The 25,280-nt window shown below is 41.6% G+C and overlaps 1 protein-coding gene across 2 annotated transcripts in view; it reads left to right on the forward strand.

Moving 5' to 3' along the window:
* Positions 1-23,908, forward strand: part of rnf13 (ring finger protein 13) — a 301,732-nt gene extending 277,824 nt beyond the window's left edge. For both annotated transcript variants that reach the window (XM_070883720.1, XM_070883721.1), the window contains exons 9-10: positions 18,438-18,518; positions 20,128-23,908. In XM_070883720.1, the coding sequence (XP_070739821.1) occupies positions 18,438-18,518; positions 20,128-20,519 (473 nt within the window). In that variant the 3' untranslated portion in view covers positions 20,520-23,908. The remainder of the gene's footprint in view (positions 1-18,437; positions 18,519-20,127) is intronic.
* Positions 23,909-25,280: the final 1,372 nt, after the last annotated feature.

Here is a 25,280-nt window from a genome sequence, read left to right on the forward strand (position 1 = left end):
TCAAAATTATTTCTTGCTAAACTTGCAGTAACGGTAATGCCAACTCGCACGATTTAATCGCGAAACATGCAATTTTTAATGAGAACTCAGCCCAATTCACGATGCACCTAGGAAAACTCACTTGTTTTAAATTTCGACTGCAATATTGTTGATGTGCTGAGCAAACCGGAAGCGCATGTCCTGCCACACACTATGTGGAGGAGCCCAATGCACTGGGCATGCTGGGAGATGTAGTTCCGTTCTCACCGTAACACTGTTTGGAACTGCACAAGTCTGGCTTGGCGAGAACTGCGTTGGCCACAATGCCCTGCTTTGCACGCGCTTGAAAGGGATCACACAGTCTCTTTTTACTTGGTCCAAGGGTTTGGAAGTTTGCATTGCACACCAGAAAAGAATTGGCACATTTTTCTTACGAACTATTTCAAAGGTTCATCCTAAGGTAACATTGTTTGTGGTTGTCAAGAGAAGATTAGGAATCTATAAGAAAACAACTGTTAAATCCAAAATTACTTTTAAAGGATAAAACGACATTAGATCTAAGTTAATAGGATATATGAACCAGATGTTAATTATAGTGTACAATATTATGGCTGTAATACATTTTCTTAGCTTTCCACTATCATAACTTAATCATGTCATTAAGTGTATTATTGATAAAAGATATGTTTCTTGCGACCTTGACCATTATAAGGGCCTAATCTGACCTTTCCATTCTAAAACAATTCTGTATAACAGCTTGTGAATCGGGCAAATCATTGGTTGATGTGTTTAATATTTCTTGTTATAATTTGATTATTTATGTTGCTCGATTTATCTTCAATTAATATTTTACCTGTCATTTACTTGTAAAGCTTTCCTTACCTTTACCAGAAATGAAAGATTGTTTGACTGTGTTTAGATAACAATAGATTCTTTGAAGGAGCGTTTGTCATTTATGCCCTTCAGTTTGAGAGAAACCCAATTTTGTTTTTCCGTATGGTGTTTAAACTAAACGTACAAAAAAAGATTGAGAACCACTGAACCCTGCCCTCGCCCTTTCTCCAGTTTCTCTCCGATCTCCCCTCATGACCTTTCTGAGCTCATCCTGTCCATGAGACCCACTTCCTGCTCACTTGACCCCATTCCCACCAAACTGCTGACTACCCAACTTCTATGTTAGCTGTCATTGTTAATGGTTCTTTCTGCTCAGGTACTGTCCCCTCTCCCTCAAATCTGCCATCATTGCCCCAAAAAACCAACCCTCCACCCCTCTGTTCTTGCAAACTACCACCCCTTCTCCAACCTCCTGTTCCTCTCCAAAGTTCTTGAACATGTTGCCTCCCAAATCCGTGCCCATCTTTCCGCAATTCCGTGTTTGAATCCCTCCAGTCCAGTTTGTGTGCCTGCTGCTGTACCGAAACAGCTCTCATCAAAGTCACAAATTACATCTTGTGTGATTGTGACAAAGGCAATCTGTCCCTCCTCATTCTTCCTGACCTGTCTGCAGCCTTATAGACGGTTGACCATTCTATCCTTCTACAACGCCCCTCCATCGTCCAGCTGGGTTGGGACTGCACTCGCCTGGTTCCATTCTCTGGCTATCTAATCGTAGCCAGAGAATTGCCTGCAACAGCTTCTCTTCCCACCTCTGCATCGTCACCTCTGGTGTTCCCCAAGGATCTATCCTTGGCCCCCTTCTATTTCTCATCTTCATTTTGCCCCTTGGTGACATCATCTGGAAACGCAGCGTCAGTTTCCACATGTACGCTGATGACACCCAGCTCTACCTCACTACCACTTCTCTCGAACCCTCCACTCTCTCTAAATTGTCAGACTGCTTGTCCGACATCCAGTTCTGGATGAGCAGAAATTTTCTCCAATTGAATATTGGGAAGACTGAAGCCTTTGTTTTTGGTCCCTGCCACAAACTCCATTCCCTAGCCACTTATTAAATCCCTTTCCCCAACTTCTATCTGAGGCTGAACCAGACTGTTCTCAACCTTTGTGTCATACTTGACCCTGAAATGAGCCTTTGACCACATATCCGCAGCATAACTAAGACCGCCTATTTCCACCTCCGTAATATCGCCCGTCTCTGCCCCTGCCTCAGCTCATCTGCTGCTGAAACCCTCATCCGTGCCTTTGTTACCTCTGGATATGACTATTCCAACGCTCACCTGGCTGGCTTCCCACATTCTACCCTTCGTAAACTGGAGATAATCCAAAACTCGCTGCCCATGTCCTAATTTGCACCAAGTCCCATTCACCCATCACCACCTGTGCTCGCTGGCCTACATTGGCGCCCAGTTAAGCAATGCCTCGATTTCAAAATTTTCATCCTTGTTTTCAAATCCCTCCATATTCTCGCCCCTCCCTATCTCTGTAATCTCCTTCAGCCCCACATCCCCCCCCCCCCCCACCGAGATATCTGCGCTCCTCTAATTCCACTCTCTTGAGCATCTCTGATTATAACTATTAGTGGCCATGCCTTCTGTTGCCTAGGCCCCAAGTTCTGGAACTCCCTGCCTAAACCTCTCCGCCTCTCTTTCCTCCTCCAAGACGCTCCTTAAAACTTTGACCAAGTTTTTGGTCACCTGTGCTAATTTCTACTTATGTGGCTCGGTGTCAAATTATTTGTCTCATAATACTCCAGGGAAGTGCCTTGGGATGTTTCACTACGTTAAAGGCGCTTTATAAATACAAGTTGTTGTCGACTCAGACGGACTGAGTTCAAGTATGAGTTGAGGGCCACAGAAAAAATAAGTTAGTAAGTCTGGTGTGTGTTGCATGGGCCAAGGTGCGAGGCAGCGGCCTTCCTTTAAATTCAACCCTCCTGCTTGCCCCTGGTGCGGACTCCCGGAGTTGGCAAGTTGGAAACTGGCCGGGTCGTGTGGTTGGAAAGAGACTGGCAGTGGTGGCCGGGAGGGAGGTGGAAAGAAAGGAGACTTGCCAGTCTTGGGCCTGCAACAGGGAAAGGACTGAGATGTAGTAATATCATTTTTGTAAAGAGCTGTGATCGGTTATCGAATAATAGAATGGTTACAGCATGAAAGGAGGCCATTCGGCCCGTTGAGCTTAATGCCGGCTCTCTGCAAGGGCACGTCAGCTAGTCCCACTCCCCCCGCCCTTTCCCCGTAGCCCTGAAAATCTTTTCTTTCAGGCACTTATCCAACTCCCCTTTGAAAGCAGCGATCGAGTCTGCCTCCACCACCCTTTCAGGCAGCGCATTCCAGATTCTAACCACTCGCTGTGTTTTTAAAAAAAAAAAAGTTTTTTCTTATGTTGCCTTTGGTTCTTTTGCCAATCACCTTAAATCCGTGTCCTCTGGTTCTCGACCCTTCTGCCAATGGAAACAGTTTCTCTCGATCTACTCTGTCCAGACCCCTCATGATTTTGAACACCTTGATCAAATCTCCTCTCAACCTCTGCTCTAAGGAGAACAACCCCAGCTTCTCCAGTCTAACCATGTAACTGAAGTCCCTCATCCCTGGAATCATTCTCGTAGATCTTTCCTGCACCCTCTCCAAGGCCTTCACATCCTTCCGAAAGTGCTGTGCCCAGAATTGGACACAATACTCCAGTTGAGGCCAAACTAGTGTTTGATACAGGTTCTTCATAATTTCCACGCTTTTATACTCTGTACCTCTATTCATGAGCCCAGGATTCTGTAAGCTTATTTAACCGCTTTCTCAACCTGCCCTGCCACCTTCAACGATTTGTACACATATACTCCCAGGTCCCTCTGTTCACTTAGGATTGTACCCTTTACTTTATATTTCCTCTCCTCATTCTTTCTACCAAAATGTATCATTTTGCACTTTTCTGCGTTAAATTTGATCTGCCATGTGTCCGCCCATTCCACCAACCTGTCTATGTGCTCCTGAAGTCTATCCCTCTCTTTCTCGCTTTCACTATACTTTCAAGTTTTTTGCCAACTGCAAATTTTAAAATTGTACCCTGTACACTCGCATCCAAGTCATTAATGTATATCAAGAAAAGCAGTGGTCCCAGTACTGACCTCTGGGGAACACCACTGTATACCTTCCTCCAGTCCAAAAAAACAACTGTTCACTTCTTTCTGTTTCCTGTAACTTACCCAATTTCTTATCCATACTGCCACTGTCCTGCTTATTCCATGGGCTTCAACTTTGCTGGCATTTTGTTGAATGCCTTTTGGAAATTCATGTACACTACGTCAACTACATTGCCCTCATCAACCCCCTCTGTTATCTCATCAAAAAACTCGATCAAGTTGGTTAAACACGATTTGTCTTTAGCAAATCCGTGCTGGCTTTCCTTAATTAATCCACACTTGTCCAAGTGACTGTTAATTTTGTCCCTGATTATTGTTTCTAAAAGCTTCCCCAAAGTCACTAATGAGGTCTATAAACGAACTGTCAATCCGTATTGATTTATAGCAACTCTTGATTTCTTACCAAATCTCATGATTTTTTGAAAGTTTGTCTCACGATTTATGAGATGGTGGGGTTGGCAATATTGCAGTAATAACATTAATCGTGCAGTTTAAATGTTAATTCAAAGACACAAGCACATTGACTGTGTCGGTAATGCAGCTGAAGAACCACATAGAAATGTAAGATTTAATGTGCACGTACCTCTACTAGCAAGTAGAACAAGAGCAGCAATATTATGGGAACACCATCACCTCCACGTTCCCTCTCCAAGTCATGCACCGTGCTGTCTTGGACATACATCGCCGTTCCTTCACTAATCCTAGAATTCTCGACCTAACCCATCACCACAAAGGCTGCAGTGGTTCAAGGAGAAGGTCTATCACTAGCTTCCCCGGGCAACTAGGGATGGGCAATAAAGTGACCTTGCCTGCATCACCCATGTCCCAAGAACAAATATTTGAAAAATTCAGGTAACCAAACTGCCAAGAATTTAGTATCTTACGAAAGTTGCTGCAGAGTGGCCGGGGTTAATAAAGAGCTAATGAGAAACAATTAAGAATCAAATGATCCTGAAGCCAAAATGAAGGGTGGTTAGAATTCATCCTGCACCCTTTCCTTATGTGGCCAACATCCCCAGCATTGAAGCACTGACCACACTCTATCAACTCCGCTGGGCAGGCCACATTGTCCGCATGCCAGACACGAGACTCCCAAAGCAAGCGCTCTACTCCGAACTCCTTCACGGCAAACGAGCCAAAGATGGGCAGAGGAAATGTTACAGGGACAGAGCCTCCCTGATAAAGTGCAACATCCCCACTGACACCTGGGAGTCCCTGGCCAAAGACCACCCTAAGTGGAGGAAGTGCATCCGGGAGGACGCTGAGCACCTCGAGTCTCATCACCACCAAGAGCATGCAGAAATCAAGCGCAGGCAGCGGAAAGAGCGTGCGGCAAATCTGTTTCACCCTCCCTTACCCTCAACAACTATCTGTCCCACCTGTGACAGAGACTGGGGCACTCGTATTGCCACCTAAGGACTCATTTTTAGAGTGGAAGCAAGTGTTCCTCGATTCTGAGGGACTGCCTATGATGATGATGATGATTAATGGGACATTTCTGAGAATTGAGCAGAAAGAAGGTAATTATAACTCCTCTTTCTAGCCGTGAAGTAAGAGTACACAGTAACCAGAGAACCTACAATACGTCGTAAGTGGAGCAATCGCTTTCCCATTGTATTAACACACCTCGGAACTTTGCTGGCGTCTAAGCTGTTTAATTGAGTTTTGTTTAGGTTTTTTTTAAAACACTGTTGCCTTAAAGGAATGTGGTTATTCTAGTCCTCAAATATTCGCTGTTAACTGGCTGGTTTTACAATTTGTTTTATCCTTGCATAATTTTTCCTCGTCATATGATTGAACCTAGCTCTGCTGCTGTGGTAATTGTGAAATGTTATTTTCTTTCGAGTTGTTAGTTTGGCAGCCATTTTGTCAGAATGGCCTTCTGCCAAAAACTGCACCAAAGGGAAAATGGGTCACTTTACCCAGGCCCTACTATATCCTAGATATTTCTCAATGAGGCCGTATAATCACCCACTGAGCCACGCCCAAGAGCACATGAATGCTGTTTGGCATTTTCTCCAGATGAATTTATATTGGGGATTGAATGTAACTAATTCATTGGTCACTTTAGTGAGAAAATGCCTCAACAGCAGCGTAAGCTCACCAAGTAAATCCATATTGGCTGTTCCAGATAAACTGGAATGAAAGCTGCTTTACAGCAAGATTTTCACACCAAAGGACCAATGAAGGGATCTTGTTTCTTTTATATTCTTTTTGTTGCAATTTGGCGTACTTCACAATTAACTCTTCTCGTGCCTATAATCATATGCATCTTACAGATTTGGCGAGCGTATTAATCGTTGGAATTTTGTTCCTTCTGAGTTCATGTTGTGACGACTTGCCTTTACTGTGATTGTTGTGGGTCTGTGTTGGGTTGCAGTTCCAAGTGTGATTTGAAACCCAGAGAGATGGTAATTAATCGGGACTTGGAAATTTTGTATTCGTGTATAAGTTCACCAAGCCGGCTGGTCTCGGGGGTTAGTGAAAGAGGCAGGAATGGGAGTGTATTAATGAAACTGGTACCAAGCTGTCAGCTGTTGTGAATTAGGAAGGCTGGAATTAAATGGATCATTTTACATCTTGTCAGTGGGACTCTGCATAAGAATGCAAGTCATAGGAGCAGGAGCAGGCCATTCGGCCCTCGAACCTGCTCCGCCATTCAATAAGAGCATGGCTGATCATCTACCTCAACTCCACCTTCCCGCACTCCCCATAATCCCTTGATTCACTTAATATCCAAAAATCTATCGATCTCTGTCTCGAATATACTCAACAACTGAGCATCTGCAGACCTCTTGGGTAGAGAATTCCAGAGATTCATAACCCTCCAAATGAAGAAATTTCTTCTCCTCAGTCCTAAATGGCTGACCTCTTATTCTGAGACGGTGACTCCTGGTTCTAGACTCCCCAGCCAGGGGAAACATCTTCCCAGCATCTATCCTGTCAACCCCTGTAAGAATTTTATATGATCACCCCTCATTCATCTAAATTCTAAGGAATATAGGCCTAGTCTCCTCAATCGCTCCATCTCAGAAATCAGTCTGGTGAACCTTCGTTGCATTCCTTTTGGAAGTATATATCCTTCCTTGGGTAAGGAAACAAGACTACACAGTACTCCAGTTGTGGTCTCACCAAGGCCCTATATAGCAATAAGCCCTCTTTACTCTTGTACTCTAATCCGTTTGTAATAAAGGCCAACATAACATTTGCTTTCCTAATTTCTTGCTGTACTTGCATGTTAACTTTCAATGATTCGTGTACAAGGGGAACCTCTATTGTATATTGTACAAGTCCCTCTTAATACCAATATTTCCCAATCTCAAAAAATTTTCTGCTTTTCTATTTTTTCCTCCAAAGTAGGTAACTTCACATTTCTCCACAGTATATTCCATCTGCCATGTTCTTGCCCACTCACTTAATCTGTCTTTATCTCTCTGCATCGTCCTCACAACTTGCTTTCTCACCTAGTTTTGTGGGCCCAAGCACTGATCCTTGCGGCACCCCACTAGTTACAGCCCGTCAACCTGAAAATGACACATTTATTTCTAATCTGTTTTCCTGTCTGTTAACCAATCCTCAATCCCATGCTGCCACATTGCTACAGATGTTATTCAGTGGTTACATTTTTGGTATAAACATGAGCTTATTCTTCCTTTTAATGCGTTATCGAACTGTCTATCCGTTCCCCTTCCTCCCGGGCTCGGTTAGGCTTTGTAACTGTGTTCAAAAGCCATGCCGACACTTGGACCTTTTGTTTAGTAGCTACTTTCAGCAGTTGTGCATATGCTGAATTGGTAATGCCGTTCATTTTTCCCAGTGAGTAATTCATCATAACGAGACAATAACAAAAAACTCTTTGCAACCTTCCATTACTGTTTGCCAGTTGCATTGTTTCTCATTCCAGCAAGTACTTGGTAATTGTGAAGGGTTCTGAGTGTATGGAAAGCTACACGCCATCCAAAGACACTTTCTTTGTCGGCATTTCCTATTTGGGTAAAGTTTTGAACATCATTGTATTTTCAAATCCTGATTAATGCAATGATTCAAATAGTTTTTTTATTTCTGAATGGGGGAGGGGAGGGGGACCAAAGGCTGAGGACAAACTATTTTCATGCAGTATTACATGAAAATAGGTAGCATATCCTCAAACTTCTTTGGTACTGTTACTTTTCAAGGTCAAATAAAAGTTTTTGTTCAATGTGATGTTTACTCATTTTATTCAAAATTAGATTTTGTTTTTTGGTGTCCTTTGGTGAACTAAAGGAATTTATTTCCTACAAAAATAATGAAAAACAGGAGTGACCATGTACAATTGTTAAAATACAGTTTTCAATCCAGAAGTGAAGGGTACTACACTGACTAGAGTGACCATGTTCCTGGTGAATTATACAGCTTTCCTGCGCCGTTGTAATAAATATGGGGATGGGTGGGAAAGTGGAGTTGATGTAGAAAAGCAGCCATGATCTTATTGAATAGCGGGGAAAGCTCGAAGGGCTGTATGGCCTACTTCTTATGTTATGTTCTTATGATGTGTTGTGATTAACTTATCTCTAGTCTTTTAAATAATCAGGATCTAGTGCAAACCAATATAGTGCATATGTTGCGTTTAATCGGATTTAGGTCGGAATATAACACACTAGTTATACAGCGAGAACATACCACCGTAACACCTAGCTGGTACCGGACCCGATCAGACAGACGGTTGGCGTGCACGGACAACTCTTATTTGTTCTCCTCCTTGTCTCGCATTTCTCTGTCTTGAACTACCCAGGAGTGTTAGACTAGGGTCGGCATGGGTCCAGCCTCGGAAGAGTGTTAGACCACCTGATCTTGAGAGCTCGCCGCTCCATTGTCTGTCTAAGAGTTCTTCCTTTTATTCCCCTTTTAGGGGTGAGTTGAGGTAGGATATGGACAGGACCATTTAACCTATAGCGGTTCCTCTTTTTTTTAGGTACCCAATGGCATATCGAGTTCCTTTTCTAAACTATGAAGACCCTCCCTCAAGGGTGGTCTTCGCAACCATTACACATGCTTGTTTATATGTTTCGAAGGCCACTCCATCTGGATCCCCCTTATCTCGTCTGGCCCTGTCCTCCCTGGTGCAGCCAGTGCATGTCTCGGGCACAACCTTGGGCCATTAAATCAGAGTCCCCAAGCTCGAGCTGTCTGTTTAACCAACTGCTATCCAAACTATCTCCCCTTAATCTAACCAACTGTTCCATCCTGAGATGATACCTTAACTCTCATAAATTCCTTCAATTTATATGTCCTTTATACTAATTAACTTGTAATTATCTTTGCAAGCAGTTCTGTCAAACAAACTCCAATTCCAACCTTATCATTATAATATGATTATTAATAATAATGGAAGATGCATAGGTTGGGCCTTCATTGGCCAAATTAAAGACACATTAAATAAAGTCAAAATCCTAACTTACAAATAACAGATAGCTAGCCTGGCAGACCATTGTCATGTTGTGGGCCCCTATGTGGAATGTCGTGTATCATCTAATCTAACTAACTAAAACTCCAATATACGTTTTCCAGGAAACCGAAACTTAACACAGTAAGACACAACTTATACATTAACCCCTTGTCTCGAGCTCTAATACAATCATTTAAACACAGTATTATTCATGTCCATTTCATTCAGAAGCAGCATGGATTCATGAAAGGGAAATCATGTTCAACTAACTTACTGGAATTCTTTGAGGATATAACGAGCATGGTGGATAGAGGTGTACCGATGGATGTGGTGTATTTAGATTTCCAAAAGGCATTCGATAAGGTGCCACACAAAAGGTTACTGCAGAAGATAAAGGTACGCGGAGTCAGAGGAAATGTATTAGCATGGATAGAGAATTGGCTGGCGAACAGAAAGCAGAGAGTCGGGATAAATGGGTCCTTTTCCGGTTGGAAATCAGTGGTTAGTGGTGTGCCACAGGGATCAGTGCTGGGACCACAACTGTTTACAATATACATAGATGACCTAGAGGAGGGGACAGAGTGTAGTGCAACAAAATTTGCAGATGACACTAAGATTAGTGGGAAAGCGGGTTGTGTAGAGGACTCAGAGAGGCTACCAGGAGATTTGGATAGGTTAAGCGAATGGGCTAAGGTTTGGCAGATGGAATACAATGTCAGAAAGTGTGAGGTCATCCACCTTGGGGAAAAAAAACATTAAAAGGGAATATTATTTGAATGGGGAGAAATTACAACATGCTGTGGTGCAGAGGGACCTGGGGGTCCTTGTGCATGAATCCCAAAAGATTAGTTTGCAGGTGCAGCAGGTAATCAGGAAGGCAAATGGAATGTTGGCCTTCATTGCGAAAGGGATGGAGTACAAAAGCAGGGAGGTCCTGCTGCAACTGTATAAGGTATTGGTAAGGCCGCACCTGGAGTACTGCGTGCAGTTTTGGTCACCTTACTTAAGGAAGGATATACTAGCTTTGGAAGGGGTACAGAGACGATTCACTAGGCTGATTCGAGAAATGAGGGGGTTACCTTATGATGATAGATTGAGTAGACTGGGTCTTTACTCCTTGGAGTTCAGAAGGATGAGGGGTGATCTTATAGAAACATTTAAAATCATGAAAGGGATAGACAAGATAGAGGCAGAGAGGTTGTTTCCACTGGTCGGGAAGACTAGAACTAGGGGGCACAGCCTCAAAATACGGAGGAGCCAATTTAAAACCGAGTTGAGAAAGAATGTCTTCTCCCAGAGGGTTGTGAATCTGTGGAATTCTCTGCCCAAGGAAGCAGTTGAGGCTGGCTCATTGAATGTTTTCAAGTCAAAGATAGATAGATTTTTAAGCAATAAGGGAATTGAGGGTTACGGGGAGAGGGCGGGTAAGTGGAGCTGAGTCCACGACCAGATCAGCCATGATCTTATTGAATGGCGGAGCAGGCTCGAGGGGCTAGATGGCCTACTCCTGTTCCTAATTCTTATTCACATAACCATATATTTTTAGGTATCCCTAATTTCTAACAGACGTCTATCAACTTCATATCCTGTTTATAAAATAGAACTTCTGTGTGATGTAGCGACAGGAAACCTGCATGTTATGAGTGGCGTATGATATTCTTTGTACAATGTAGCAGTACTCCAGTATTCGAGGAAGCAATTATCATAGCTCTTGTGAAGCAATCACTTGTGTAATTGGTCACTGAAGAAGATGGAGCTTGTGTATGTATCAGTTTTTAGGACTTGATCTCATGGGGAATTTGTTCTGTTTTGCTCCTTTAAATGTTGTTTCTATAAACTAAGCCTTTTGATCACACCTCCTAATTTCTCCTTTGTGGCTGGGAGACTATTTTCCCTGCACCTATTTTTAAAGTACCTGGTTATATTTTCTTACATTTAATGTGCTACTTCAATGCAAGTTGGTGTTCCAGAATACTTGAAGGGCCATTCAGCAGACATTGGTTACAGGTCCTTCAGGGAGGGGTATCTGGGTTCAGATGTAGGACTTCCAATATTTATTTTTGATGAATCACAGAACAATTTACTGCCTGGCATTTAAGTTAAAGGAATATAACTAATATGCTGTAGAATTTGCAACTTTCTTGGATGGTATGAAGTTTTTTAACTTTCTAATGTTGAAATCAAATGTGCTCAATATAAAAGTTATTTTTCAAAATCTCTTAGAATTGGTTATTCAGTTTATTTGAAAATATCCCTAATTTGCGTTGCGGCCTGCCTTTAACTTCAGTTCGGGTCATCCAAATAATTGTAGCTTTTACTTAAGGTGCACACTACAGTTTAGTTTTAATATTAAATCTACTAGACACTTTCATCTTGAAAAGTTGTTCTCCTGCCCTTCCAGCAGCTTCTGGTCCCTTGCCAAAACCGTGTCTTATCATTTCTGTGAATTCTCTCTCACCCTCTTTCTCTTCTCGTGGAATAGACTTACTTTTTTCCTCCAACTGCAATCTCACTGATCTGACCTGAACTGGACACGCCCTGTAGTCATCCACTCTCTAACCCTTTCTTCCCTATGACCCCAAAATTTGGAACTTGTTTCCCTCTTTGTAAAGTGTGTAGGCTTTTAAAACTCGAGCTTAGCATCACCTAATTGCTGTCACTTGATTTATTGGAGTAGACTTTCCGCTTCGAGCGCAATCGGGAAATTGCGCCGGTTAGGTTACAGTTCTCAAGTTTCTGATCAATTTGCATGATCACAAACTTAAAATATTTCATGAACCAGTGCAATTGGGCAGTGTAATCGAATGTAATTGGGTTTTTTCTTAACATTTATAAAATATTCATGTATTTAAGAGTGGTAACCAGGTTCACGGTTTAAACACAGAAAATAAACATTTTTAGTGTCTCCAATCCTCTGCTTGCGAGTAACTGGATTTAAAACCACTGAAAATTACTATTTTAAAAAAAAAATTATATTGAACTATTTACTACCTTCATTGGTGTACACTAGTCGGTAGTAAATCAAATATTTTTAATATCAAAAAACTTAAAGCATGCCTGTGCGCCTAAGAAAATTCATGTAATTTAAAGAACTTTCCCGAACCAGCGTAATGTTGAACTGGGGTTGTGGGCAGGGTCCGATCCGGTGAAACCAGCATAACAGATTGCAGAAACGCGAACATAGAAATTTACAGCGCAGAAGGAGGCCATTTCGGGCCATTGTGTTCATGCCGGCCGACAAAGAGCCGAACGGCCCTCGGTCAGCAGCCCTGAAGTTTATATATAAACCTATGAACAAACACAAGTGCTTTTGGGTGTAACTCGCATTTAAAATTCCTCAATCTTTTGCGTTGGTTCGGCCAATTTCACCCGGATTATAGGTATTATTAAAGGAGAGGAAATGTGACCATGCCCTGTCTGCTTTTACTCCTGCATCAGTGGTGTTGTCACTTGTTTCTTCACCTTGGTATGAGATTCTTTGCAAGTTTTATGCTTAGATGATGAGAGTCCCTCTTTAAAACGGGTTCTGATGGTGAGATATCATCTTTTGTTAAATCCTGTTACCAAATGCTATTCTCTAGACAGTGGGTGCTCCTGTTCCATGTCATGATGTAACCATTTGCTAGCAGGGAGTGATTGGTCATTTGATGCATTCTCTAAATCCTCAACCAACACTGCAGGATCTTGCCATGTGTAAATTCAAGGAAGTCTATGTCCTAACAATTTGCGGTGTGGTTGTCCCATGCATCTATTATTTGTAATGCTTTTTAACCAATATTGATTTTTTTGTTGTAAAAGGAAGAAATAAAACTTGGTTGAGGCGAGTGCTAATTATTGTATTTAAGTACCCCATGTTCAAAATTAATATAACAGTAAAAATGAAATGATAGCTAAAGTAACTGCAGTATAGAACCCTCGTATGTGAGCTGGATGCAACTCCGAAAAGAACAAACATGGAGCCATGCTATATGGAAAGAGATCTGAACTGATTTTGGAAGAGATTTTGACCATTTTTAAACGAGGCACGTGACTCTTTCAAACTCATTTTGCAAAGGATTTGAGCAGCCGACAGATTTTTAGGCTGGATTTGAAGCCTGGCCCCAGAATTGAAAAGAAATTTGTCTGAACTAATGGGGGGGTACCCAAACACTGAGTATTCTGTGGGCCACAGATGCGTGTCCCTCTGACTGAGGCGAGAGTATCACCACTGAGCCAAGTGGACATTGGCAGAAGGTTGGGATGTTGTACAGGTACTATGGTTAGTTTCTACCTGCCCACAAACCATTTAGATCCAATGTCAATACTTTCTCCGGTTGACCTGAAGTTTACAAGTCACTTCACCCAACTCTGAATCATTATTTTAAAATGAGTAAGCTGAGGATTAGCCTTGTACAAATCCATCTCTTAAATTTCAGAAAAGATTAAACTGAACTCTATCTGCCACCTTTCCTTTTGGAAGTAGTAAAAGTGATCTCCAGAGCCATTTCTCAAAATTGATTGGTCACCAGTTAAAATTACACCATCATTGCGCTGACGCATGGTCCATAACTTATAAACTACCTTATGATTTCTGAAGGGTCATCAGAACGAAATTAAGCAACTATAATTTTCCCTGTTTGCAGTAGTGCAGTCTGTGTTTGTATTTGTGCTTGTCTTCCCTTTCATAAATGATTTTCAAAGACTTCTATCAGTAGTTTTATTTGAGGAGAGCACGGGTAATTTATTTGAGTGTTCTTAAATTTGCCATCGATTGTAAACTCTAGCATTTTATTGATTTACCACTTACTTCACTAATTCACAATTTCACAAGAACTGTTATCATTAGGTAGGACTTATGAGCGATTCAGCATTTCCTAGTAAGTTGTCGGACTATGAGGAGACCGGGGACCCAGAACTTCTATCCATCCCTTGCCTGGGGTCAGAGTAGTTTACATATGAATCTTGGCTCAGTAGTAGCACTCTTGCCTCGAAGTTAGAAGATAGTGGGTTCAAGCAGGACTTGAGAGCATGATTTAGGTTGATGCTTCAATGCAGTACTAAGGAAGTGCTGAATTGTCAGCGGTGCCATCTTTTGGATGAGACGTTAAGCTGATGCCCAGCTGATTGTTTAGGTGGATGTACACGATCCCACGGCACTAGTCAAAGCAGGGAAGTTCTCCCAGTACATTCAACCAACACCAAAAACAGGTCAATAGATCTATCTTGCAGTGTGCAAATTAGCTGCCTTGTTTCAAATGCACTTCAGAAGTAATTTATTGACCCTAAAGGAGGTGAAAGGCACTATATAAATCCCGGTATTTCTACTATATAACAACATAGAAAATAGGAGCAGGTGTAGGCCATACGGCCCCTCGAGCCTGTTCCGCCATTCAATAAGATCATGGCTAATTATCGACCTCAACTCCATTTTTCAGCCTGATCTCCATATCCCTTCATTCCCCTAGACTCCAAAAATATATCTATCTCAGCTTTGAATATATTCAGAGACTCAGAATCCACAGCCCTCTGGGGCAGAGAATTCCATAGATCCACAACCCTCTGAGTGAAGAATTTCCTCCTCATCTCAGTCCTAAATTGCCGACCCCTTATCCTGAGACTGTACCCCCTAGTTCTAGATACGCCTGCATTTACCCTGTCAATCCCCTTGCATGTTTCAATGAGATCACATCTCATTCTTCTAAACTCCAGAGAGTATAGGCCTATTCTACACAATCTCTCATCATAAGACAGCCCTCTCATCCCCGGAAACAATGTAGTGAACCTCCATTGCACCGCCTCCAAGGCAAGTATATCCTTCCTTAGATAAGGATACAATAACTGTGCACATTACTCCTGGTGTGGTCTCACCAAGGCCCTGTACAATTGTAGCAAGACTTCCTTACTCTTATACTCCAACCCCCTTGCAAGAAAGGACAACGTGCCATTTTCCTTTCCTATTGCTTGCTGTGCCTGCACTCTAGCTTTCTGTGTTTCTTGCACAAGGACACCCAAATCGCTCTGAACACCAACATTTACAAGTTTTTCATCATTTAAAAAATATTCTGTTTTTCTATTCTTCCTACCAAAGTGAATAACCTCTATGATTATTTTCTAAGTGCCCTGATGCCACTTACTTAACAATGGATTCCAGCATTTTCCCACATTATGGCACTATGTGTGCCAGCCTTGGTGGGGAAGGGTGAAGGGGCTGAGGACTTAAACATTTTGAGATTTAAAATTCCTTGGCCAATGTGGGAATTTTAAAAGCTTTTAAACCTCAGTGTTGTAAATGGCAGGAAAGACTTCATTTAACAACCTTTTGTCGTTCACAGCCCAGCACAAATTCACCCACCCATCTATGGACAGATATGTATGCTGGGAAGTGGTGTCGGGTGCTGGGTAGCTGGTGAAATAATTCCCCACGTGATTGTGTCATGTTTTGTCCCTAATTGTCAGAGGGAAACATTTGAGATTTTCTGTATCACCTCAAAATGATACCATAGTTTGATTTATGGACTCATGCCCATTTATATTTAAAAACATGTTAATCCCAGTTTGTAGCGCAAATGTTTGATTCTCCCAGAAAGACAGAAGACCTTAAATCATTAGAACCATCCAGCATTTGATGGTGCCTATATAAAAATAAAGTGAATATTCTTAGCCAGTGTGTTGTTAGTAGGCAATTTTGAAGTGATATTAGATAAGTTCTGGAAAATAAATCATTTTAAGAAGATGCTGATGTCTTCGCCAAAAGAGGAACCTAACAACAGCATATTATAAAGGGATTTGGGGGTTCTTGTGCAGTTTGGCTCCTGCACACTTGTTTAAATAGTTTAGTTGTTGCAACACCTCACTTAGGTCAATAACCAGGGGGCATAAATTTAAAGTAATTGGTAGGGTTGAAAGGGAGTTGAGAATTTTTTTACACTCAGAGGGTGGTGGGGCCTGGGACTTGCTGCCTGAAAGGGTGGTAGAGGCAGAAACCCTAATTGCATTTAAAATGTACTTGGATGTGCACTTGAAGTGGGATTAGGCTGGATAGCTCTTGGTTGGCCAGCACGCACACGATGGGCCGAATGGCCTCCTACTATGCTGTAAATTTCTATGATTCTAGCTCCATGATGTTTTTTGGTTGTAATAACATTAAGTTTAAAAGTCCAAGAAATGAGATACAAAGTAATTATATTGCGCACACTGCTGTCAAAGAAGCACAGTAAAATCTCTGATTTTAGAGGAGCACTTCTTCATAGATTGGCTCCCAAACCCTAAAATAATTGCAATGATTTGAAATAAACTTGGAAGCAAATTTGTTTGTGTAATTGTTACAGCTGGATTTGCACTAGCAATTTAAACAGAAACTAGGAGCTCCTCGTGCCATATTCTCGCATGGAACATTTTAATAGAGATATTGGAGACAGGTTACGTGAAGTTATCATTTACTAACATGATGCATTCTTTAAACACTACATTTCAGCCACTCCATCCCTTATGGTTTGCAAGAGGAATGGGAGAATGCTTCACAATTGTTCTGATGAAAGGTCATCAACCTGAAACTGAAACATAGAAAATAGGTGCAGGAGTAGGCCATTCGAGGCTGCATCGCCATTCAATGAGTTCATGGCTGAACATGCAACTTCAGTACCCCATTCCTGATTTCTCATCATACCTCTTGATCCCCCTAGTAGTAAGGACTACATCTAACTCCTTTTTGAATATATTTAGTGAATTGGTCTCAACAACTTTCTGGGGTAGAGAATTCCACAGGTTCACCACTCTGGGTGAGGAAGTTTCTCCTCATCTCTGTCCTAAATGGCTTACCCCTTATCCTTAGACTGTGACCCCTGGTTCTGGTCCTTCCTCAAGTTAGGAGACCAAAACTGCACACAATACTCCAGGTGTGGCCTCACCAAGGCCCTGTACAACTGTAGGAACACCTCCCTGCCTCTGTACTCAAATCCCCTCGCTATGAAGACCAACATGCCATTTGCTTTCTTAACCGCCTGCTGTACCTGCATGCCAACCATCAGTGACTGATGTACCATGATACCAGGTCTCGTTGCACCTCCCCTTTTCCTAATCTGTCACCATTCAGATAATAGTCTGTGTCTCTGTTTTTACCACCAAAGTGGATAACCTCACATTTATCCACATTATACTTCACCACCTGCCATCTCACCTAACCTATCCAAGTCACTCTGCAGCCTCATAGCATCCTCCTCGCAACTCTCACTGCCACCCAACTTTGTCATCCGCAAATTTGGAGATACTACATTTAATCCCCTCGTCTAAATCATTAATGTACAATGTAAACAGCTGGGGCCCCAGCACAGAACCTTGCGGTACCCCACTAGTCACTGCCTGCCATTCTGAAAAGTACCCATTTACTCCTCCTCTTTGCTTCCTGTCTGCCAACCAGTTCTCAATCCACGTCAGCACACTACCCCCAATCCCATGTGCTTTACATTGACTCTGTTTCTCTCTCCAGTGTTTTAGCATTTTCAGTATTTATTTTGGATTTCCAGCGTCCGCAGTATTTTGCTCTTGGTCACAATTATAGACGTGGAAATTTACTTTGTAATTTTTTTTTCCAAAAAGAGATTTTTGTGTTTTATCAAGTCTGGTAAATGGCCAGTGGAGAACAATTGGAGTATCAAATATTTCTGTGTTGTTGGGAGCCAGCAAGTCCTGGCCCTTTAAGTGTGGCATACCCGCTATTTACATAAGTGATTCTTTTGTCATATACACAAGCAAGGAGCTGAGGTATCCGCTAGCTTGCAGTTCTCAGTCCCAGAGATTAAATGTCAGCCATGCGCTGTCTGATTCTATTCAATGTGCCCCAAGAGAGGACCTGCTGTATAAACAGATTGTCACTCAACCTGTTGAAGGTTTAATGCCTATTAGTTGTTGTTCAGACATTTTTAATATAATAATGGCACAATACTACATATTCAAATAGCCTTGCATAAGTAGAATGTCATCATTAGAGCAGCAAAATATAACCGTTTCTTTGTGTTGCTGCAGGTGATGAATATGAGGTGTGTGCAATTTGTCTGGATGAGTATGAAGAAGGTGACAAGCTTCGCATCCTGCCCTGTTCACACGGTAAGCAAATACCTCCATCCTGAAACCAGCAAAATAAGTAAGATTAACTTTCAGCTCCCCAATATTAGGCTTCTTCTCCAGCCCACTTTGGCAAGATACTATCCTGCATGCTCCAATCTTTGCTGATTGTTTCCAGTCTCGTGCTCGTGTCGTTTCCCCTTTACCCGTCTCGTGCTCACGTCGTTTCCCCTTTACCCGTCTCGTGCTCACGTCGTTTCCCCTTTACCCGTCTCGTGCTCGTGTCGTTTCCCCTTTACCCGTCTCGTGCTCGTGTCGTTTCCCCTTTACCCGTCTCGTGCTCACGTCGTTTCCCCTTTACTCGTGCTCGTGTCGTTTCCCCTTTACCTGTCGTGCTCCCGTCGTTTCCCCTTTACCTGTCGTGCTCCCGTCGTTTCCCCTTTACCTGTCGTGCTCCCGTCGTTTCCCCTTTACCTGTCGTGCTCCCGTCGTTTCCCCTTTACCTGTCATGCTCCCGTCGATTTCCCCTTTACCCATCTCGTGCTCCCAACGTTGCAATTTTATGACTCCAGGTCAAACCAAACTCTCAAATTTATACAGCCGTGCTTGTTCTGAATGTAAAAATGTTTTTTAATGTGCTTTGCATAACCAGATTAATAAGATTCTTTCTCGCTCCTACCCAATTGCCTTTTTTTAAGTTTTAATCATCATCATAGGCGGTCCCTCGAACGAGGATGACTTGCTTCCACACCAAAAGGGATGAGTTCACAGGTATTTCAATGATGGACCCGATATTCCAGTCCTGAACTCCAGGGGTAGAAGATGCGTGTGCGTGGATCTTTTTAATGTGTGCTGACCGTTGCACATCAGTCACTACACGGGCTTGACAGAGCTAGAACTTTATCCAGGGGCGAGGGTTAACCAGGACGACTGGAGACAGTGCACACACATATTGCAGTGTGGGCTGGCCCGTGCTGCAACTGGGCTCTCTGCTCTTCTGGGCCCTGTACCCTCATTTGCCGCACTTCCACCACGATCTCTCGCGGCTCCTCCGCCACAAACATTCGCCGCACTTCTGTCACGATCTTGCACCGCACCTCCACCACGATCTCTCGCCGCTCATCCGCCCCGACCTCCTCCTCTCCTCCGCTGTGCCTGGGCCCCGCCAATGTTCCTGCCCACACTCTAAAAGGTGAACTGGGCTTTGATGACGTCATCCACCTCAAAGTCATTGTACGCTTGGAATGGCTCGTGCTGGAATGTGTAGTGGTATGCCCATGATGTTGCAGGGCCCGTGCTCGCTCTTTTATCCTCCTGACCTGCGTTGGTGTCCTCTTGTAGATTGGGGTGGCTTTAATAATATCTAAGCAACATCATCAATTAACACTTTAAATAATAAAAAAAATAAAACTGAAGATCCAAAATGTTAGTTTTTTAAACAAAATGTTGATTGTTCTTTGGACTTGACCATGGGACACAGCTGAATTAATGAGCAAATGTAAATTATATTTCTGCAGTGCTATTTGTTCAGATTCAGCGGGCTGAAGGAGATATATATGCTTAATTTTTGAAGAACTTCCAAATAATGTTGAGGACTGCAAATTTCATAAATTCATGCTGTTTAAATTAGTTCCCTCTCTTGCATACCCAGCATACCACTGTAAATGTGTGGACCCGTGGCTGACTAGAACAAAGAAGACCTGCCCTGTCTGCAAACAGAAGGTGGTGGCATCTCACGGAGAATCGGATTCGGAAACTGATGTGGACAGCAGCCACGAAGAAAACGATGCCTCTGAGAACACGCCTCTGCTGAGATCGTCACTTGCCTCCACCAGTGCTCACTCCTTTGGTACCATGACGGAATCGCAATCTCACCAAGAAGCGGTGGAGTCCTCTGAATATGAAGAGGAGGAGGAGGAAGAAGGGGATAGCAGCGATGTTGAGGATGGAGTCAATGAAGAAACGGTAGTTCAGATGCAGCAGGAAAACCCTGAAGCCATCGTTGGAGAGAGAGGAACCAGAGAGCCATCCGCAATAGTTTGATTTTAGTTTTTTTTTTAAAACAAAATCTGCACATCCTTAAAAACAGTGAGTGTCAAAATTAAAAGTTCAGGAAATGTTTCCATTTGCTTTTCCACAGTTTATGCATTGCAACTATATATGCAAATTTTCTAGGAATTTAAAATCTTTCACCGCTCTCTGCTCATTTTGCTGCCGCGTGACGTGTCGGAGTCGAGTGTGGCAGCCATCTGTTGATCTTTGGCAACCCAAAAGTGGTCAACGCCGAGCAGCACTGATGTTTGTCCTGAATCGTCGCCGTCCATTTTTGCCATTGTTGCAGTACCGCCGGCAACCTGTAAAACTGTTACATTGATCACCCAACCGCGGTATTCGTGTTCACCACGTTACAGATACTAAGCGAATGACTTTAACAAAAAATAAGTTGAATACAAAGATGGCTGAATGATGCTGGTTCTTTGTAAAATGTTTAAATCATGTTATTTTATCAATTTCCTGTATATTCTGCACCAGAACCCAAGAATCCTACTAATTGTTTCAGATGTAAGTATATCTTGCTTTGAGTATTTGCCCAAATCAGCTTTATCATTGAAGTTGAAATTCCCAACTCCTATTTTGGATTTGATTTTTAAGTAGGGAAATTCTGTACCTGGTTTCCGTTACTATAAATCAATAATAAATTGACCCATGGAATCAAGTCGGAATGCAGGATTGACAGTAAAAAGGCTAATTTTCTACTGTGCACCATGTAATAAATTCTTTGTAATTAGTTTTCAGTTTTACTTTAAGGTGATATTTTGGATTGCATTTATTGAGAAGGGTCCAGTGAGAAGTGCAAAACATTATTTTATGTGTATAATTCTCAAGTAGATTTTTAATTTGAGCTACTTTGACTGAACACAATGACGTTCATCACCTCTGCAGTTGTATGCATTGCACACCATGAACCATCTTGGGGTATAAATAAAATCTTGAAAGTGAAGGTGATCCTTAATAAAAATGCTATAATGGAATTCATTTCCAAACTATGCCTACGATTGTGGTGACGGTACTAATGGGATGTGATCTGATTTGCCATAATTTGTTTGAAGTTGTTCTCAGCTGGTCCCTAACCGCTATGCCTGTGGAAACGTCACATTGTAAACTCTATATAACCGAAGATAGCCATTTCTAACTTCTGCACCTCATCACTCAAAAAGTTATTTTCAAGGGAGAGGGAAAAGATGAAGGGGTGTACAATCTTTGCTATTTTACAGTGAATGAATTGTCCATTGGAATTATGCAGGAAAAACCTCATTCACGTGACAATTCAAGTGCTGTAATGTCAAGGTTAGATGGGATAATACACGATTAATATGGCTCATTATCTTTTATTTTTTAAAACTTAGATATAGAATGATGTGTCCCAACATTCGACTCCTGTTACACGCTTGGGCATTTCTCTCGAGATGGAGACAGGGTTTGACTATGTTCTTAGTGTCTCCCAACCATTTGATCCTATGAGATTTTTAAAATTACTCTACAGAGAGCTGATGATGCAAAGTGTGGTTAGGTGTCCAGCATTAAACTTTCAAAAGCAAGTTTGATTCCATTTCTTTCAATAATCCCCTTCCAACTCCTAAAACAGCAGTCATGTTTTTCTATAATTTTAGATATTAATTAAATATGCTATTTAGGTGTTCGAATCTTGCGAATTTTAACTGAAAGGGTACATGTCTTTTTTTTAAAAAAAAGTAATAAAGGTCTGTTATCGTATCCCTTGTTCACTACTAAAAATAGTACACCACCACTGCAGTAAAATTATTGAGTATTTGTTCATCTAAATAGTATTCTAAGTGCATGCACAGTTGAATCTTGATCAATGTACAGTAAATTTGCCAAGAAATGTTTGATGTTGATAAATGCAGGTATTGAAATTCTGTGTTTGGATCAGGTATGAGATTATCGATATCCCACTAATGTTTCCTGGACATAGTCCCTTCTGTATTTTGGAACAGATGAGGATAATAAGCGAGGGGGAAGCATGTTGAGTTTATTCAAGTTTAGTGGAAATGATTGGTGACAAGTTTGTGTAAGCTTTGCAATAAATCAAATGGGTGTGCTGGGTGGGGGTTAGAGACAGTCAACGAGTCTCTCAGCAACTCAGTGCAAACTTTAATGTAACTCTCAAGTCTTCGCTGAGGGCCTCAAAACCAAAACTGATAAATCGGACTCTTCAGAAATGTAGTAATAGCTCGAAGTTCCCTTCCTCAATGGCATTTTGTCACTAGCTTGAGACACAGAAAAATATCTTTCCAAAAAGGTACCAGTTTGTGTATGTGTTCATAAGAGTGCCTGTTAGCTGCTGTGATTTCATACAGGTGAGTTTATACATTATTTGTTCTAAGATGGTTCCTTTAGAATTCTGCCCTGTTGTGAAGTTGGCATAACATGGCAGTATTCAACAAACACCCCTTTGTTTCCAAACTTGTCCTACTTAAATTGTTGGATAACCTTTTTATCTAGTGTTGATAAACATGGGATGACTTATTTGTGACCCACAGCTGCAGACTGGTGGACCCTTTTTAATGAAAATAAAGCTGCATGCATAAAGATTACCCTTTTCATGAGTTGTTGCTATGCTTTATACCACAGGAATGTTATTGGGATATGTTCAAAAAAAATCTGTTCTGTTGGTAGACAATGCATTGCAGTTATGAGACATGGCTTGCTCCCTCTCCCAAAAGGCAGATGACTTGTAGAGTGTAGGAAATGTGTTTTATTTGTGGGTAGTCCAACTTTAATTCACATGTCCAAAATCCACGAGAGCTCTGACCCTTTGTGACCTTTCTTTCATTTTCCATAATGAAATATTACCTAAGTACAAGAGTCATGTACTGATCAGCTTGGGTTAAAATGGTGTACTCGCCACACTGCATTCTGAAATTTACTGTATAATTTAATATTGGTGCAGAGCCTACTCGGTTGTATATTTTAGACCATTGTAATAGTGTTTGTAAATTCATTCCATTCAACTCATTTTGTACTCAATTATTTTTCATTTTTAACCTGCATTTTTAAAAAACTTTTAATTACACACTAATGTGACTAGTAAGGGAATGTGTCTAAATAAAATTCATGAATCCCTCTTTATTTATGCTTTGTTGTCCTATTCCTCCACCTTTAACCATTTACATTTTTGTAAACTTTACTTTAAGTTGACTTGCCCAAAGATATATTTTTGATCTAACTTTTGCGACACATTCCCATAAGTAAATGGATTGTGTAGATATTTCAAAGAACTCATACAAAAGATAGAGTTCTTTTCTGAATTCAGTTCTTTCTAAATGCTGTAACTACTGTAACTGTACACGAGTTGTAAATGGAGAACACAGCACTCCGAAGCTATAATACAAATGTATTCAGTACTTCTATACTGGTTTCAAATAAATCTATGTAAAGTTGGGTTAAATAGGTTGGGATCCTTTCATGGAATAAAAGACAAGTTTCCAAAGGACTGTCTCGTTTCTAATGCAATGATGAATTTGAGTCAATGTATGTGTTGCCTTTGAAATGCTTGCTGTATTTCAAGGTGTATTTGAGTTCAAGAACTGAAATTATTGCCATAAGGCTGGGTTTTTTTTTTCTCTTTAAAGTAGCCACATGAATTGAGTCTTGCCACGAGATGGCCAATTTAAGCAGTCTGATCAACTTTCATTTTTTTAAAAATCCCTGGACCCGTTAGTGTTCAAGACACTACCAAATTAGCATTGGGCCATATGTAATATAATGTAATAGAACATTTGAGCTTTTATTCCTGGTTTGTGTGAAGTTAATCTGGTCTCACCTCAGGCTGTGCTATATATGATACAACTTTGGTCCTTAGTGACCCTGGGCCAGGGGTAGTTAAATCAGCCAGGATTTCTGCTGTTACTATCCAGTGACTCCTGCTGAGAAAGTGCATATGTGTAGACATGGGTTGACAACAGGACCAATGTGCATCATCCAGGCTCGGGTAAAGAAAGAATGACCACATGGTTATGAACCTACAAAAGTGACAGGAAAAGCAATTGGTTCATTGAGTCTCCCATAGCATCCTGCTGCAATTAAGCATTTTGACCCACTCCACTCACCAGCAGCTATGTTATCTGGGAGAGGCAAAGTGTCATAGGTCAATGCAGGGGAAATTGCTCTGATTCTTGAAGGCAATTAGACTAGTGACCACCTACAGTTTGCATACATTGATAATCGGCCTCAGCCAGGAACTCATCCAGCTATCTTTTGAATGTTTTCAGTGAGTCCACTCGCTGCAGATTGGGTAACTTGTTCGAGGTCGATTATCCTGTGCGGAACCTAGTTCTACGCTTTCATAACTTGCATGCATGTCCCCGGCTCTACCTAACCTATCTAATTCAAATCTCCTATCCACTTCGCCCTATCTAGTCCCTTTTATTTTAAATATTCCAATTAAATTATGAGCATAGAATCATAGAAATTTACAGCCATTTGACCCATTGTGTCTGTGCCAGCCGAAAAAGAGCTATGTAGCCTAATCCCACTTTTCAGTTCCTGGTCGTAGCCTTGTAGGTTATGCCACTTTTAAATCCATAGCCAGGTTCTTAATGTGATAAGAGTTTTGGCATTTACCACCCTTTTAGGCAGAGCGTTACAGACTTTACTAAGTTCTCAACTTCCCTCTAATCCTTCTATCAATTACTTTAAATCTATGCCTGCTGGTTATTGACCTTTTTGCTAGGGGAAATAGGTCCTTCCTATCCACTATCTTAGGCCCCTCATTAATTTTAT

The sequence above is a fragment of the Pristiophorus japonicus genome, chromosome 6 (assembly GCF_044704955.1).
Source record: "Pristiophorus japonicus isolate sPriJap1 chromosome 6, sPriJap1.hap1, whole genome shotgun sequence".
NCBI lineage: Eukaryota > Metazoa > Chordata > Chondrichthyes > Pristiophoridae > Pristiophorus > Pristiophorus japonicus.